This window comes from Malurus melanocephalus, unplaced genomic scaffold (genome assembly GCF_030028575.1).
Source record: "Malurus melanocephalus ecotype Western Australia unplaced genomic scaffold, MMel_1.1 scaffold_120, whole genome shotgun sequence".
NCBI lineage: Eukaryota > Metazoa > Chordata > Aves > Passeriformes > Maluridae > Malurus > Malurus melanocephalus.
In genome coordinates this window covers 567,739-583,101 of record NW_026623352.1, presented here as the reverse complement: position 1 = coordinate 583,101, position 15,363 = coordinate 567,739, and the positions used below count along the sequence as shown (strand labels likewise).

The 15,363-nt window shown below is 46.4% G+C and overlaps 1 protein-coding gene across 1 annotated transcript; it reads right to left on the bottom strand.

Moving 5' to 3' along the window:
- Positions 1–279: 279 nt before the first annotated feature.
- LOC130575925 (serine/threonine-protein kinase PAK 3-like) lies at positions 280–11,492 on the bottom strand. Its single transcript, XM_057370167.1, has 13 exons — positions 11,345–11,492; positions 10,336–10,385; positions 8,244–8,345; positions 7,827–7,843; positions 7,597–7,748; positions 6,592–6,655; positions 5,784–5,832; positions 4,774–4,886; positions 3,795–3,912; positions 3,048–3,147; positions 2,734–2,930; positions 1,570–1,707; positions 280–460 (listed from the first exon to the last, which is right to left on the bottom strand). Exons 1-13 carry the CDS (start codon positions 11,445–11,447, stop codon positions 332–334), a joined length of 1,332 nt encoding a protein of 443 aa, XP_057226150.1. The 5' UTR covers positions 11,448–11,492; the 3' UTR covers positions 280–331.
- Positions 11,493–15,363: the final 3,871 nt, after the last annotated feature.

The following is a 15,363-nucleotide window of genomic DNA, read 5'->3' as shown; positions in this document are numbered from 1 at the left end:
ATATACACACACTATAYMTACATAYATATTATTTAGTTATATTATTTWTATATATATATAAGCAGCATTATATAGGGGACTACAGTGCAGGAGAGTTATGGGAGGGTTGTGCATAGGGACCATATAAAGTGCAAAGTGCATACATCCATAGCTCTGTAACACTATCTACACATATCATTATCATTATAATTCTATAAAAATATATTCCCAAACCATACCAAAACCTCCTAAATAGGACTTCCCACCTTTAAGAAACAACAATTCAGAAGTGATCGTGCAGCTTAACCAGCAGGTGAGAAGCAGGAGCAAATCTCGCAAAAGAGTGAAAATTTTATTCGGTATTCATCTCCGTGGTRGAAGCGCTGCCATGAAGCGCTGCCAAGGACGTGTGCATTTTCCTGGCTGTACGGATCGTGTGAGGCAGGGTGGACAGACTCACCGCTGTATCTAAAAACGGATGCTGCCCAMAGGAAAAAGAAAAAGGAACCATTACTTGCCAAACCCAGTTTCTCACAAGATAAAGTAGGATCCCTCTGGTTACCAGAAATATCCATCAGTAGGACTGAGGGGACCACCTACATCTCAGTCTTCCTATTCAGCACCTCGCTATCAGAGGCAAACATGGCCCAGTAATCCCAGTAATCAATTTATCAAAGTGGCTTCAGCTTGCTGGGATTTTGGCCCTGCCGGCAGTCTGGGAATGCCACTTGCTGCCTCAGGGCTTTTTTCCTTTCAGGAAACGCAAAAGACTCAGGTTTTTTTTTCCAAAGGTAGGGGCTACTTTAGTTGCCAGAAAAGACAAGTGCAAGCTGTTCCTCAGGGAAGTCCAAAAGCTCCAAGAAGTGCTGATCCCAGTAGGATTGAGGCTTGTGCTCTTCTCAGGAACACTGAGGTGCAGCTTTTCAGCACCAAGACATGAACAGCCTTCCCACAGCCAAACCTGACTGCTGGGCTGTGACTGGGTTCCTCTTCCTCCAGCACATTTCAGGCCTGTGTACCTGCCACCATTCTACTGCCACCAGCTAAACCTGAACAGGCTCCCAAAGTGCAGCACAGAATTGGTCAGAGGGTGGATGGAACATCTTTCCTCTGAGGCAAGGCCAACACAACTGGGATTGTTCAGGCTGGAGAAGAGAAGGTTCAGGGCAGACCTTATTGCAGCCTTTCAAAACTTCAAGGGGACCCATTTTTAGTAGGGCCTGTTGCAAAGGGACAAAGAGTGATAGTTTTAAATTAAAAGATGAGAGACTCAGGTTAGATCTAAGGAAGGAATTKTTGATGCTGAGGGTGGTGAAACAMTGGCACAGGTTGCCCAGCGAGGTGGTGGATGCCCCATCCCTGAAAACATTCACAGGCTGGACAGGGTTCTGATGAACTTGATGGAGTTGAAGAATGTCCCTGCTCATGGAAAGGGTTTGGACCAGCTGGCATTTAAAAGTCCCTTCCAAGCCAAATTATTCTGTGATTCTACTTTGAAAAGCACCAAGAGTGGGGATTAGCAGGAGAGGAAGGCAGCTGGTTCCTGTGGGTGGAGCTGATGAGAATGGTCCCTGCAGCCCTGCCCCTCACCTGCAGGAGCTCCCGGGCTGTCCAGCGGACMGAGGGGTCGATGTCCAGGCAGGAGTGCAGGAAGGCGTGGAACAGCACTGACATCTTGTTGGGCATCCTCAGAGGGGGGTACCTGTTGCGGGCTATCAGGTGCTGAGCCTGGGGACAGAGAGACACAGGGCAGCCACAGACCCTCCCTGGGTGAGCAGCTCTGCTGCAGGCCCCTCSTGGCTTTCTCAGAATTCCTGAGGCTTCCCAAGGGGCTGTGAACATGTGAGGGTAAGGAAGCAGGGAATTTTCATCCTCCAGAGCAGTGATGATAAAAACYCYGGGRGCRGSTCAGCTGGTCAGAGCATGGTGCTGATAAYGTCAGTCCCCAGATGGGCCAATCATTTTAGAGCTGCACTTGCTGATCCTYGTGGATCCCTCCCAACYCAGAATATTCTGGGATCTGGAAATAATTCCCTTCATCTGATTTTGCTGCCTTATACAAGGCAAAGGCAATCCAAAAGTAGCCTTCCAAGAAAAGTCAGGAAATGTTTTCRAAAAGAGTGGAAGACCAAAATGTTCAGAATTATTGTCTTCCTCAGGAATTAACTGTGCAGCATTTAACTTGGTTTCAGCTATTAGTCATGAGGTTTTATCCTGGGATACACTCCTCCATTATTCCTTGCTCATTTTGTGTGAGAACTGATCATTTAATTTTAAGGAATTGCRATCTAAAACTGAAAACTTCAAAATACGTTTACTAGAAGTAGCTTTGCTAAAACATGCTTTTTTAGAAATGTATTGGGTAATAGATAATTATGGCATTACTAGAACCAATGACCCTCCCTGAAGGGCTCAGGTAAGCAACAGACAGAGTTTTAAAAGACTTCTGGGCCTGCAGATACACTTAAAATGCTTTTCATAATAATTTCCCAATTGGAGGAACTTGCTGCTGTYATTCAGGGCTGCAGCTCAGAGAGATCAAACAGAGCAGGAGGAATTTAAGCAGTGCTGGAGGCCAAAATGGCACATTTTTGCACTGGCATGTGTCACTGCTCTGATGACATGTTCTGCAGGGACAGAAGTGGCCTTGGTGGAACCAGTTCAGGCTGATGCCAGTGGGATTTTGGCTCATGGGAGACAAAACATGGCACAGATTGTTCCTGACAGGGAGATTTGACAGCATTTGCACCTTACCTGGATAGGGCTTTCTTGAAAGTAGGGAGGTTCTCCCTCCAGCATTTCAATTGCCACGATCCCAAGAGCCCAGATGTCCACTTGGGTGTCATATTCCTCCTTTTTGAGAATTTCTGGTGCTACCCAGTAAGGAGAGCCCAGCACTGTGCACCGTCTGCTCCGCTCAGGGGTCARCTGAGCACACAGGCCAAAATCAGCTGAGGARAAGGACAAAAGTACTGTCAAAACCAGCTTGAACTGTGAAACCCAGCACAAGAATTCCCCACCTTGAGTCTGAGAACACAGGGATGCTGTGCCTGACCAAGAATACCTACTCAGTTTCACAGATCCRTTCATTCCRAGAAGAATATTGTCACTTTTGACATCTCTGTGAATCACCTTCTTTGAATGAAGGAAGTCCAGGGCTTTGAGGCACTGAGACAAAAAGCCCATGAAGGTAAAAGTTAATTTACCTCATTTCATCCCATAAGAAAAGGAAATGGCTCTAAAGGATTGAATTTCTAAGTGAAACATCAGCTGTTGGTACAGACTGCCCCCTCCAATCCCCTGTGCTGTCTCCATCCAGGTGACAAATCAGGGTTTGCCAAAACCTCTCCCTTCATTATGAAGTGGACTTTTGGGTGGGAGGCTGATTGACAAAGGTTTTATGTTGGCCTCACCAGCAGACTTGGAAGTAGCACCAGCTGGGGTGCAATGCTCTTCTTTTACACTGAGGRCTRTGAGAAATGAGTCTCTATTTTAATCTCCTGTTACTTTAAAATTCTACCACCAGCACGTTTGCTTTTACAGGTGAAGAAGGCATTGCTCCGGTTTAAAGAGGTAAAGTTTAGAATGTAAAATATTTAGAATTTAAATAAATTTTTAAAGTACTACAACAATGTATGAGTATAATAACAGAGYATAAGAAATGCAGTTATACTGGCAGGCAGCTCACTTAGATGCCCTTTTATTCTACATTTCACAACAGCAGTGCTGAAACAAAGCTCTGAACAYGAAGTCACTCCTGTCCCACCCTGTCCCACCCTGTCCAAGCCATTGGAGGCACAAGCAGGGTCCYTCACCTCCTTACTGATGGCAGCTATCATTCCTTCCTCTATAAAGACTGGGACAAGAACACTGGTCAAAGTCCCTCCATCCACATATTCCATCACCAGCCACAGGTCTTCATCAACCAGGTAGCTGAGAGAAGAAAAAAAGGCATGGAGATGGATGTGCACAGCTAAATCACCTTGTGGAAAACACTGCAGGGGAGTTTTGAATCCAGGTAATTKGTACACGGAGGCAGAATAAAATGGAGAGACATTCCTGTTAGGACTTGCAGTAGTTAGGGTCTCTGCAGTCTAAATGAGAAAGGCAAATCCATGGAAAAGGAGGTGCCTTGGATGTGAGCAAGAGAAAAATACAGTTTAATAACAGCAGAGATCAATCTGGAACCAGGAAACTTGCCATCAGCTGGTTCATTATGCTGATTTATCAATTCCACCATTAAGTCCAGGAGCAAGGCAACACAGCTCCCAGAGTTACCCACAGGAGGAGGCTGTGCACCACTGAGGACAGATGCTGGCCCACCACTTGGAAAAACGTTGCATAAAATACAGAAACAGGAAAAACTGTTTAAAAACTGGCAACCTATGTGGTTCTGCAAACGAGAAATTAATCTTCTTGGCATCCAGAGCAATGGAAAATAATGGGAACAGCCCAAGAGAGATAAATTCTATGATGGTTTATCAGCACCTATCATTAAGGCATAGAAAATATGATCAACTTGAAGAAACCAAACCCCAAACCAACACAGAGGTAATGAACTGACAGGCTGTTRTTTTAGTAAGACATGGCACATCCAGGATTTTGAAAAGGGGTTTCCAACTGTATATGCCAGCAAAGATTAATGGAGACTCRATGCCATCTCCTCCCATTCACTGGAGATAAACAGAGAAATAAAAAAGAGCTCCACATTCTGCCAGTGCCCAAAGGGGTTTTTTAACCTTTASCTTGCAGTGTGTGAACAAACATTCCCACAATAACACCAGAACCASTCACCTGTCGATATAGTTGACAATGTTGGGGTGTCTGTTTTCCTTCATGATCTGAATCTCATTGACAATGAGCTCCTTCCTGCTCCGTTTGCGGAGAGGCATCTTCTTCAAGGCCACCTGCAACRAAACAGAGACCTTGGGCTGGGGAAGTTCTGCTGCAGGAGAGCACAGGGAACATGGAGCTGTGCTTTTGGAATGATGGGGCTGGGCTGTGCCAAAGTGCCCTGTGACCCTGTGCTCAGGAAGTGACAGGACAACAGCTGATTTCTCCTCTTGCTCGGGTGCCACTTCCAGGACACATGGCCAGAGACATTTTGCCTGTGAACTCTGCAAAAAGGGCCCCCTAACCCATTAGCCACAGATCTCTGACAACACCCCACACCCACATTCTTCCCCAGTGGCCTCAGTTTATCACCTCTGTTATTATTATTCACMCAGGTTTTTCAAGCAGGATTTTGCTGCTGTGAAAATACATCAAAACAACTGGGAATCCATTAACAAATCTGTGGGGTTTGGTCATTATTTCAGCAACTGTTGCTGATTTTGGTTGCATAACAAAACAAACACATGCATACATGGATAAAATCCCGAGCAAACACATGCATACATGGATAAAATCCCATTCTAAAAGATCATAACTGTTGCACCAAAAAAAAAAAAAATACAATCACAGAATTTTCTAACTTCTTGAATTTTGATTTTGCTGCTCCAAAGAGCATCCTTTAACACAGCTTAGATTTGCAATTATTTTTTCAGGGTTTCTAAATAAATAACTCATTCTAAGATACTTTAAGCCTTAATTGTGAACTCCTCTGTAAGGTACCACTGCCCCACTTGCATTCCTTCTGGTATTGAGCAGGAACAAAGTCTGTGTTTGGCAGGCTGACACTGGTCTATGCCTGAGGAAGTGCCTGTGCTGGAGAGCTTCCCCAGCCACCCAAAGCTCCAGCAGAGCTCAGCCCAGAGGAGAAAGCCCTGAAGAGCTGCTCGATGTGTGGGGATTTTGACACTCACCACCTGTCCTGTGACTGAGTCGAAGGCTCTGTAAACGGTCCCAAAACCCCTGAAACAAAACAGCARTGAAGAAAGGAGGAGCCATTTAGGTGCTGGGAGTGACAGGCAAGCCCAGCCAGGAGATCTCTGCTGCCTGGAGTGTTTTAAAACACCTGGGTTCATCTATTCTTCMAACAGCACAGCAGCCCAGCAGCCCTCTGCCATGCTGGGTGTCCCAGACAAAACTGAGATCCAGCTTGAGCAAGAAGAGCTGGTGCACAGATCCTCAAAACCTAAGGGCAGGGGMAGGGTGTGTCTACAAAAACTGGAAAATAAGGTATTTAATTATTTTTTCATTTTGCCTTGTTTTCTTGGGGWTTTTTTCCTTCTTTTTGTGTCTGTGTGTGTATTTTTTTCCCAGGGAATGCATGGTCCAGGCTRCACAGGGTGGGGTTTGTTTGACAGTGAGAGTTTATTATTTCATCTCTGGTTTCAGTTGCTAAAGCACATGGTTATAAACCAGAGCACCAAATTTTTTTAAGCAAAATATTTGAAATAAATGTTATTGAGAAGTTTCATCTGACAGCTGTGGGGTGGTAAGGTGCTGGTTTTGGGCAATAAGGTTTGAGGGGTGGGAAATCTTTCAGGACCTGCTCCTTGTTTGACAACCTGCTCACTTTGACAACACATCTGACCAAAATTCTGAGAGATGGGAGTGTCTAAACCCAGTGGCTGATTGTGTTTGGAGCTTGCCTGGCTTCACACTCAATATTCCAACAGCAAAATGCCTGGCCCCTGGTTTTGTAGARGTCACTGGGACTGGACTTACCCTCGGCCAACCTGAACCAAGTCAGTGTATCTGCTCTTGGGATCCCCCTCRGACACAATGCCCCCTGAAAAGAACAAAAAATGCTCCCTTCAAACAGAGGCACCACCTTCCAGCAGCTCTGAAATGCTGTGAGCCTTTCATGGGCAACAGCAACAGCAGAGGCAGCYCCAAAGCACAGATGGCTCCACAGATTTTCTGATTTTCTACAGCGCTTTGAAGAGTTACCCTGACACATGGAAAACCACTCACATAGACAGGAATTAGAAAAGATCAGGTACCACTGCAAGAATTTGTTGTCTACAAACATTAAGGTGACCTGGGACAACAGAGCCTTTATTTTCTTGGGAATAAAGAGTTTGTGTGATTAAGCAAAAGGTTTAATACCTCTGATGATTGAATTCACCTTGGGTTGTGCAATCCGTTTTTATGAACAGGTGCCGTTTTCAGATTGGGAAGAACATTGCAAAGTGCTTCCAGGAGAGAAGGGGATCTTCCCAACCTTTCAGCAGTTTGCCAAATCATTGGCATCATGATTATAAAGAACAGCATCTCATGTTATAATCAATAATGGGTGGTTTGAGATCTAGGATCCTCCTCATGGATTACCAGACTTCTGATGATGTCTTTGCCTGTACCCCTTGAAGAACCACAGTGCCTGTTTTCAATCTAACAGATTGCTGTGAAGTATTTTTGCTCTGATGACTTGTCAGGGGACTAAAGAGAACTTAGGAACCCAAATACTGTATTTGATTTKGCCACCAGCACACAGGAGTTCAGGAGTTCATTCACTAGGTCAAAAAACCTTCTGCTGAACCAGACACAATCTCTGCTTTTGCCTTTAGCACAGATGGAAATGCAGGGAAACCAAACCCAGCTGGAGGTGCCCTTGGGGGCACAAGGAACACCCAGAGAGAACACATGCTCCATCTGCCCCTGTGGCACAGCTAAAGCTGGGACACACACAGCACACACTGCTCTGCCAGCCAAGAGGCACCCCACACCTACTCAGTTGCTCCAGCAGCTCCTCTGTGACCATGGATGTCTTCCGTGGCCGGGCCCTGGGTTCATTCAGAGAGCTCCTGCTGAGGGAATCCGTCAGCACAAATGTGTCTGCATCTGCTGCTGCACCTTCAGCCTCCAGCAGAGAGCTGGAGCATCTGTGGATCTGTGACAAGAAATTAGTTCATGTCAGGAAGGGAGCTTGCAGGGATCCCCTGAGCTCATATTTTAAACGCAAACTCTCAGGAAGGTGCTGTCGGCCACATCCAGCGCTCTTAAACTGGTTTTTACTGTCCATATCACAAACGGAATGAATGAMAACAAAAGGCTGGTCCTACACAACTTCATGGCCAGATTCATGTTCAATTTCCATGGATTTTCTCAAACAGACCATACAGAGGGGCAGGTACGTCCAGGAGACAGTTTCTCCTGTATCCTGCAAGGGAAACTGATGCCTCAAGGTGGAAGTTCAAACTGCTTTTCCAGGTGCCAGTGGCTGGGGTGAAGCCCCGTGTCATGGCAGGACTCCAGCCCCCAGCATGTCCAGCTGTGTGTGTGGCTGCTGTCTGAGCAGAAACGTGCAGCTCTGAATTCCACCAACATTAACCAAAGATGTCACTTACCCCTGCCGTTTCTTCTGATTCTGCTGAGGCAACAGCTGAAGGTTTCTTGATCACCTCCTCCTCCTTATCCTCCTCTCCACGAAGGGAAGCAGCCAGCAGACCTTCTGGTGCCAGTTTTGCATCTGGTGCCAGCTTTGCATCTGGTGCCAATTTTGCACCTGGTGCCAGTTTTGCATCCAATGCCAGTTTTGCATCCGGGGCCAGTTTTGCATCTGTTGCCAGTTTTGCACCTCGTGCCCGTTTTGCATCCGGTGACAGTTTTGCATCCGGTGCCAGTTTTGCACCTCGTGCCCGTTTTGCATCCGGTGACAGTTTTGCATCCGGTGCCAGTTTTGCACCTGGTGCCCGTTTTGCATCTGGTGCCAGTTTTGCATCCGGTGCCAGTTTTGCATTCGGTGCCCATTTTGCATCTGGGGCCAGTTTTGCATCTGGTGCCAGTTTTGCATTCGGTGCCAGTTTTGCATCTGGTGCCAGTTTTGCATCTGGTGCCAGTTTTGCATTCGGTGCCCATTTTGCATCTGGTGCCAGTTTTGCATCTGGTGCCAGTTTTGCATCTGGGGCCAGTTTTGCATTTGGTGCCAGTTTTGCATCTGGGGCCAGTTTTGCATTCGGTGCCTGTTTTGCATCTGGGGCCAGTTTTGCATTTGGTGCCAGTTTTGCATCTGGTGCCAGTTTTGCATTCGGTGCCCGTTTTGCATCTGGTGCCAGTTTTGCATCTGGTGCCAGTTTTGCATCTGGGGCCAGTTTTGCATTTGGTGCCTGTTTTGCATCCGGTGCCAGTTTTGCATTCGGTGCCCGTTTTGGATCTGGTGCCGGTTTTGCATCTGATGCCAGTTCTGTGTCCGGTGCCAGTTCTGCATCCGGTGCCAGTTCTGCGTCCTGGGGACAGTCAGTAACATGAGTGACAGACATCATTGTGCCAATTGAGTGGTTTGAGAGTTACACACAACTTTCAGCTGCTTAGGCATCAGAAACTGATCTAGACATGCCCATGGTCCTGCAGCCTCAGTTGTCTGTTACACATCACAATACAATTTAAATATCTATATATTTAGGGGAGTTGAAACAGTCCCAGCTGCTGCTCTGCAGAGGCAGAACAATCCATCATGTTGTCCCAAATTTGCTGTGTTTAAAAACCACTTTAAAGCTGACACAAAGGCCACTTAGAGACCTGAAGCAAATCAAAGGCACTATTCTACACCTTCACATCTCACTGGTGTTCTATTTAAAATGTCATCCCTTGGTTCTGGTAGAAACACCAGAGAGGGACATCCCACAGCACACAGGGAGAGCTGGGTAACCTGGGACATCCTGACTGTCCCACCTTTGCCCATGTCTGCTGGAATATCACAGCACCTGCCCAGGTGTCCCTACTCATGGGAAGAGCTATTGGAAAGGCTTACTCTGCTCTGATGAACCTCAAACTTCCTCTGAAAAGCATGTTTTATTGAAGACAAGGAAGTGACAACAGCTGAAAATCAGAAGCGTGAATATTCAAAGGTTTTTAAGTTTATGATAAACACTCTCTGCTGTGTACTCAAAACCCAGCACGAGGCTGTTCAGCATTTGAAAACAAAGGCCAAAGCCCTGTTCAGTCATTTGCTATTTAGTGCATGGACATTAACCCTAATAAATGTGGTCAGTATTAACATGGATGTCATTCCTCTCTCGGGGATTGACCCAACATTTATTAGCATGGATAGTTATTTAAAACTTCCTTTCAGTGGCTCCACTGAGTTACATTATCCATTATAACCTTATTTATATTCAGCTATATATCCAGCTGTACTAAGGATAAATCATGAAACTTGATAGAAACGGGATTCTAAGTTGTTAAAACTAAATTGAAATGGGCTAATTAGACAGTATTGAAAATTGCTGTGGAATAGATATTCCMCCATGGCTAAAACCAGCAATCTTCTGCCTGCAAAACCAGACTTTCATGTGTTTAAAAGCTTTGAACAGAAAATAAGGAAACAGCCAGGGATCCCGCTGCTGTTGCTGCTGCAAAACCAGACATGCACATTTTTTCAGGCTGGCACTCTGTTGAAGCGGGCAAAGCTCACAGCTTGCTCCACAGTTCTTAAACTCCAGGAATGTCAAAGGTTGCATTTCCACTCACCAAAGGATGGCCTTCCCTGGATCCACCTCTGTAAAATCTGCAGATTTGATCTGCAATGGACAAAAGAAGATGAACCAGATGCTGTTAGAAAACTTGTGGGGAATCCCCCATGGAATAAGTCAGCCCAAGTAAGAGCATTTTTCTTTCACAACATCCCTCCAGGAGCAATAGTTTTTACACAGTAAGAAACACAACATGACAAAATACCAGATTAATCATTTTCTACAGTTCTGTGTCTATTTTTTGTGCTGTTTTGCCAGTAAATAAAATRAATAGAAACTTGGTCAAGAAAATTTAAATTGTTCTTTAATTGTCAATGAGTCTGCTCTGCCCAAGAGCCAGAGCAGTTTTCCTTTTTTTTTCCCTGTTAATTAATTACATATGCTGATTCTCTTTAGCTTGCTGAAAATGTTTCCCTGGAAAAGCTTTCCCCAAACTCCCCTTAGCCTTGTGAGTTTTGTTCTGACACAGCCCAGGAGCAGCTCCTGGGTTCAGGAGCAGATACTGTTGGGAAGTTACACCTCATCACGAAGGTTATCGCTATTTTAGCACACGTTGTTAGTCAAACCCTCTAATTATGGAAAGATGTTTTTCCTCAGTTCAGAAGATAATTGCACACTTTTTAGAAGCACTTCTGAGAAGCCCTTCTGTCTGCATTTTGGAAGTTGGCAGAAGCAGCAAACAGAGGGAATTACAGACTCCCCAGACTGTCCTGTGTAGAGAATGGAATTACAGGCTCCCCAGACTGTCCTGTGTAGAGAATGGAATTACAGGCTCCCCAGACTGTCCTGTGTAGAGCATGGAACCCCCTCAGGGTTCTCCACATTCCAAACACTGCCCATATTGAGACACCCCCATGTTAGCAGAAGCTGTTGACAGGAGCTCTACCAAACTAATGGCATCTGACAGGCATTTTTGTTCCCAAATCAACTCCGTTCCTAAGGAAGGGCATGAAGAACACAGTGACCCCAAAGCCAGGTATCTTCACCTGGGGAAGAGCACTACTTACTCCCTAGATGACCTGTCAGCAGCCAGGGTTTATCTGGATAAAAATACATTGCAGATGTGACAGACAGCAGATCRCAAGCTGCAGTTCCGATTTGCCGGATCATTTTTGCAAAGCTGTGCTACAGCCTGCTGACCAGCATAACCTAAAAKTCGGATAAAACCCCCAGCTGGTTCCCAGCCAGCCCACTGAGAACCCCTGGGGAAGGATCCTCCTGGAATGAGAGCAGAAGGGATGCATTGAGGAGCTCTGGACGGCAGAAATGGCACTGTCCTGTTGGCACTCAGGGACTTGCCAACCTTGCACTGACACCCCAGGGTCCCTTGACATCACAGTGGCAGCTGTTGTGGGCTCACACTCTCTGGAATGGTTCCAGGTTGCTTCTTGACCAGCTGGATGTTGAATTTTGCTCTCATTTTGAAGCCTGATGTCCCTTTATCACACAGAGATGTCAACCTACTCTACACTTCCATGGAATAATTTAGGCTTAGCTTGTTTTCCTGGTGATTCTTTGATTCCGTAACAAAACTATCCTCTATTGGTAGACTAAACTGCCTTTAGGAGCTTTAACTGGACTTCCAATGCTCAGTAACACAAACACCTGTTGCTGAAATCTCTGCTGTCTGATTAAAGGGTAAACTCCACCCTGACGCAGTTCATTTTCAGCACACCAGAGAACACTGCAGGGGAAAGACTCTGCCTCTCAGATCTCACAATCCTGGCACTGAGGTGTAGCACTGCTGCTGAGGCTTCTCCTGGTCGAGCTCCTCTAGCTCTGCAGGTTCTCTGCTCTCAGGGCACAGAAAGCAGGGACTTGGAAAACTCCTGATGCCCCTGGAAAAATGTATTCCCTTGGTTTGTAGGAAACCTGCAGGATCGGATTCCTCAGTCGACGTACAGCTTTCAGTCCTTCTCCTATCCAATTTCTGTGTGCATAGAAGATGTACTCAGGCCCTGAATAGCTTTTCTCTCTGCAACAATGGAATATCAGGGCCCTTTCAGAGCATAATTTCATCCATTTCTCTCCCTTCCACCCTCTCATGAATTACTAATTTAAAGTGACTTAATATCTATTCTCTATTCCCCTTTGGCTTTGCATATTTTAATTATGCCTTTCCTAATCCTCCTTTTCCCAGAACAGACTTAAATAACCCAAATTACCCCATCAGTCACTGTCTTTGATAGCTCAGTTACTGCAGCTAATTTTTCACTTTTGCCAAACATGCTATTTTTGACRGTTTTCTATAATACCAAGTGATCACACACTCTGTTCCACTAGCTTTTACCTTCAAACCAAAGTGATCCGCTTCATGAAATGCCATGTCCATCAAAATTTGCCTGKTTTTTTTGTTACTGCTAAATTGCTTCCCTGCAGATTTTAGTGACATTTTACAACAGTCTTTGCAGTGTTATCTTGGAGTGCCAGTGGCACATCAGGACAGTGGGATTGTTGTGAGCAATCCTGCTTGTCTCTACTCTGCCTGAGGATTGTTCCAGCTCAAAACAGAATGATGATTAGTGTCCTTTGCAAAGTGATTTTTCTGTCAAAACACACAGGMTTTGGTATTCTTCCACACTGAAGCAACTGCTGCATCCAAAGTCAGATAAATCCAATAAAGTTGGGGTTTTTTTGTTCATTTATAGATTTCTGCTAGTGTTAGTATTTAATTAAGTTTTTATTGAGTGTGGGTTCAACCAAGTGCAGAGACCCTCATGCTGTGTGGAGTTGCTGTCATTTGCGTAAACTCAGTGCTCCCATAATTGTTCAGGGGCTCARTTCACTTCAGTCCCTGCTGGAATGGGACAACCATTACCAAAATGATGATCACAGGAGCCCAACAAGGTAATGACAGGAGGAAGAAGGGTAGATGATAATTAAACCAGCAAGCAAAGTGCTGTTATCACCTCCTGGAATATGGCTTAYACCATTCTCCCCAGCAGGGGAAAGATGATCTTTAATGACAAAAAACTTGAATTTGCAATCTCCTTGGACAAACAGTCTGCCAGACAGCAGGAATTCTTCCCAGACTGGACTTGCTGGACAGAAGTGTCTCCTGGCCAGCACAGGTGTGCTCAGCACCAGGCTCTGAGGGAAAAAAAAACTAACTGGAGGGGAGACAGAACCAGGAGAAAAAAAGGGCCACTTAAAACAGCAAGTCCACATCCAGTCAAAAACAAGTTTGTGAGAATCAATGTTTGCYGAGAGGAACATTTCACACAGCTATTTCTGCAGTGAGGAGGCACCTTTAGCCAAAACAATAAATAAATAACTGGTCCCAGTGAGTTCCTGCCCACAGGCTCCTGGGACTGGCTGCAGCCATGTGCTAGTGCAGCACAGGAGAAAGAGCCCCAGGTAACTTGAAAGCACCTGAAAACAAAACAAGCCCACAGTCACAGTTAATAATGTAGATATTGGACCTGTCACATTACTTTAGGAGGCATGGGAAATGTGACCTTTGCATTTTTATTAACCTTTTCCTCTATCASTCTGAAGCAAACTTTTGATGGGTGAAACAGGATTTATTTCAGGAAATATAGATTCCAGGGGTGGGGAATAGGCAGAGAGAGGGAGGGACTGCAGGAGCAGACYGTGCCCCAGGAGCTGAGGAAGGCCAGCTGCCAGGCACTGGGCACAGTCTCAGTGCCTGTCTCATCAGGGTCCTTGTGTTCTCCCAGTCTGAAAGGAAACTCCTTGCAATCCCATCTTTCTCTGCTCCAAGTCGTGCCCAGCCCCAAGGCACAGAGTGTCCTCAGCAAGAGCAGGAATAAGGAATGGCATCTGAGTACAAGGCATCAAGTACAACCAAACTGCCCAGACAAGAAATGCCAGCAATGCAGGTGGAGCAGGATTCTGAGCTGCCCCAGGGCTCTCTGACCACACTACACTGTGAAATGTGGCACTGAGATGGTCATCAAGGCAAAGAGAGAGCAAGCCCAGAAGTGACAGGTGTCTCTGAGGAGTGGGGAGCATGGCCTGGGGATTAACCACCAGAACTGCTCTAGGCCTGGGTTTCACTTTCCACCTGCCGAGACAGGGAGATTCATCCAGCTTCGAGCCTGAAAGAGCATGTCATGTTTGCCATGTGCCTTGCTTCAACAGTGATCTTCTCATGTCTGTCGGTTTCTCTTCTCCACGAGCATCGTTTGGAAAAAAAAAAAATTTACTTACGTAATTAGCACTCAGGAACAACTCCTTTTCCAGAATTTCACTTGGTATTGTTATGTGAAGAGCTCTTTCCTTGCAAGTTATCAGAAAATTTACTCATTTGTGCTTTCCCASTAGCAGAGTGATACACAGAAGGTGGCGTTACTTTGTCCTGCCTGTGCAGCTGTCCAAAGTTTACTTTTATCATGTGCCATGCTCACACATCCCTCACACCCGCACTTGGAACCACGAGAAGGATGGACCGGCACAGCCCAGTACAGCTTCATTTCAAAGGAAACCACACCCTGAAGGTACGGGGACAGCCCAGTACAGCTTCATTTCAAAGGAAACCACACCCTGAAGGTACGGGGACAGCCCAGTACAGCTTTATTTCAAAGGAAACCACACCCTGAAGGTACGGGGACAGCCCAGTACAGCTTCATTTCAAAGGAAACCACACCTTGACGGGGTCCAACCCGACCGGAGCTCGGAGCTCTGACTCCCCTGAGCGCGAACCGGAGCGCAGCCCTCACCCTGCACACCCTGCTCCGGGCACCCCAACTCCCAGTCTCCATCCTTAGGGCACACACATAGAGGGGAAGCCCCCACAGATCCTCCAGCCCTCCTCCCTGTGCCTGCAGGGAGAGCTCCCCAAATCCCCGCTGTTCTCCCCCACTGCCCTCTCACAGCGCGGGCCCCGCTCCTCACCCAGCGCGGCCGCTCCCGTATCGCCCCCGCGGCCCTCCCCTGCCTCTGCATCCCCTCACGGCCCCGCACCGCCCGTATCCAGCGGCCGCCACAGCCCCGTCCCTGTCTGAGCTCACTCACCTGCTGGCGTGGCGCCGCTGCCGGGGATGTCGCTGAGGCAGAGGATGCC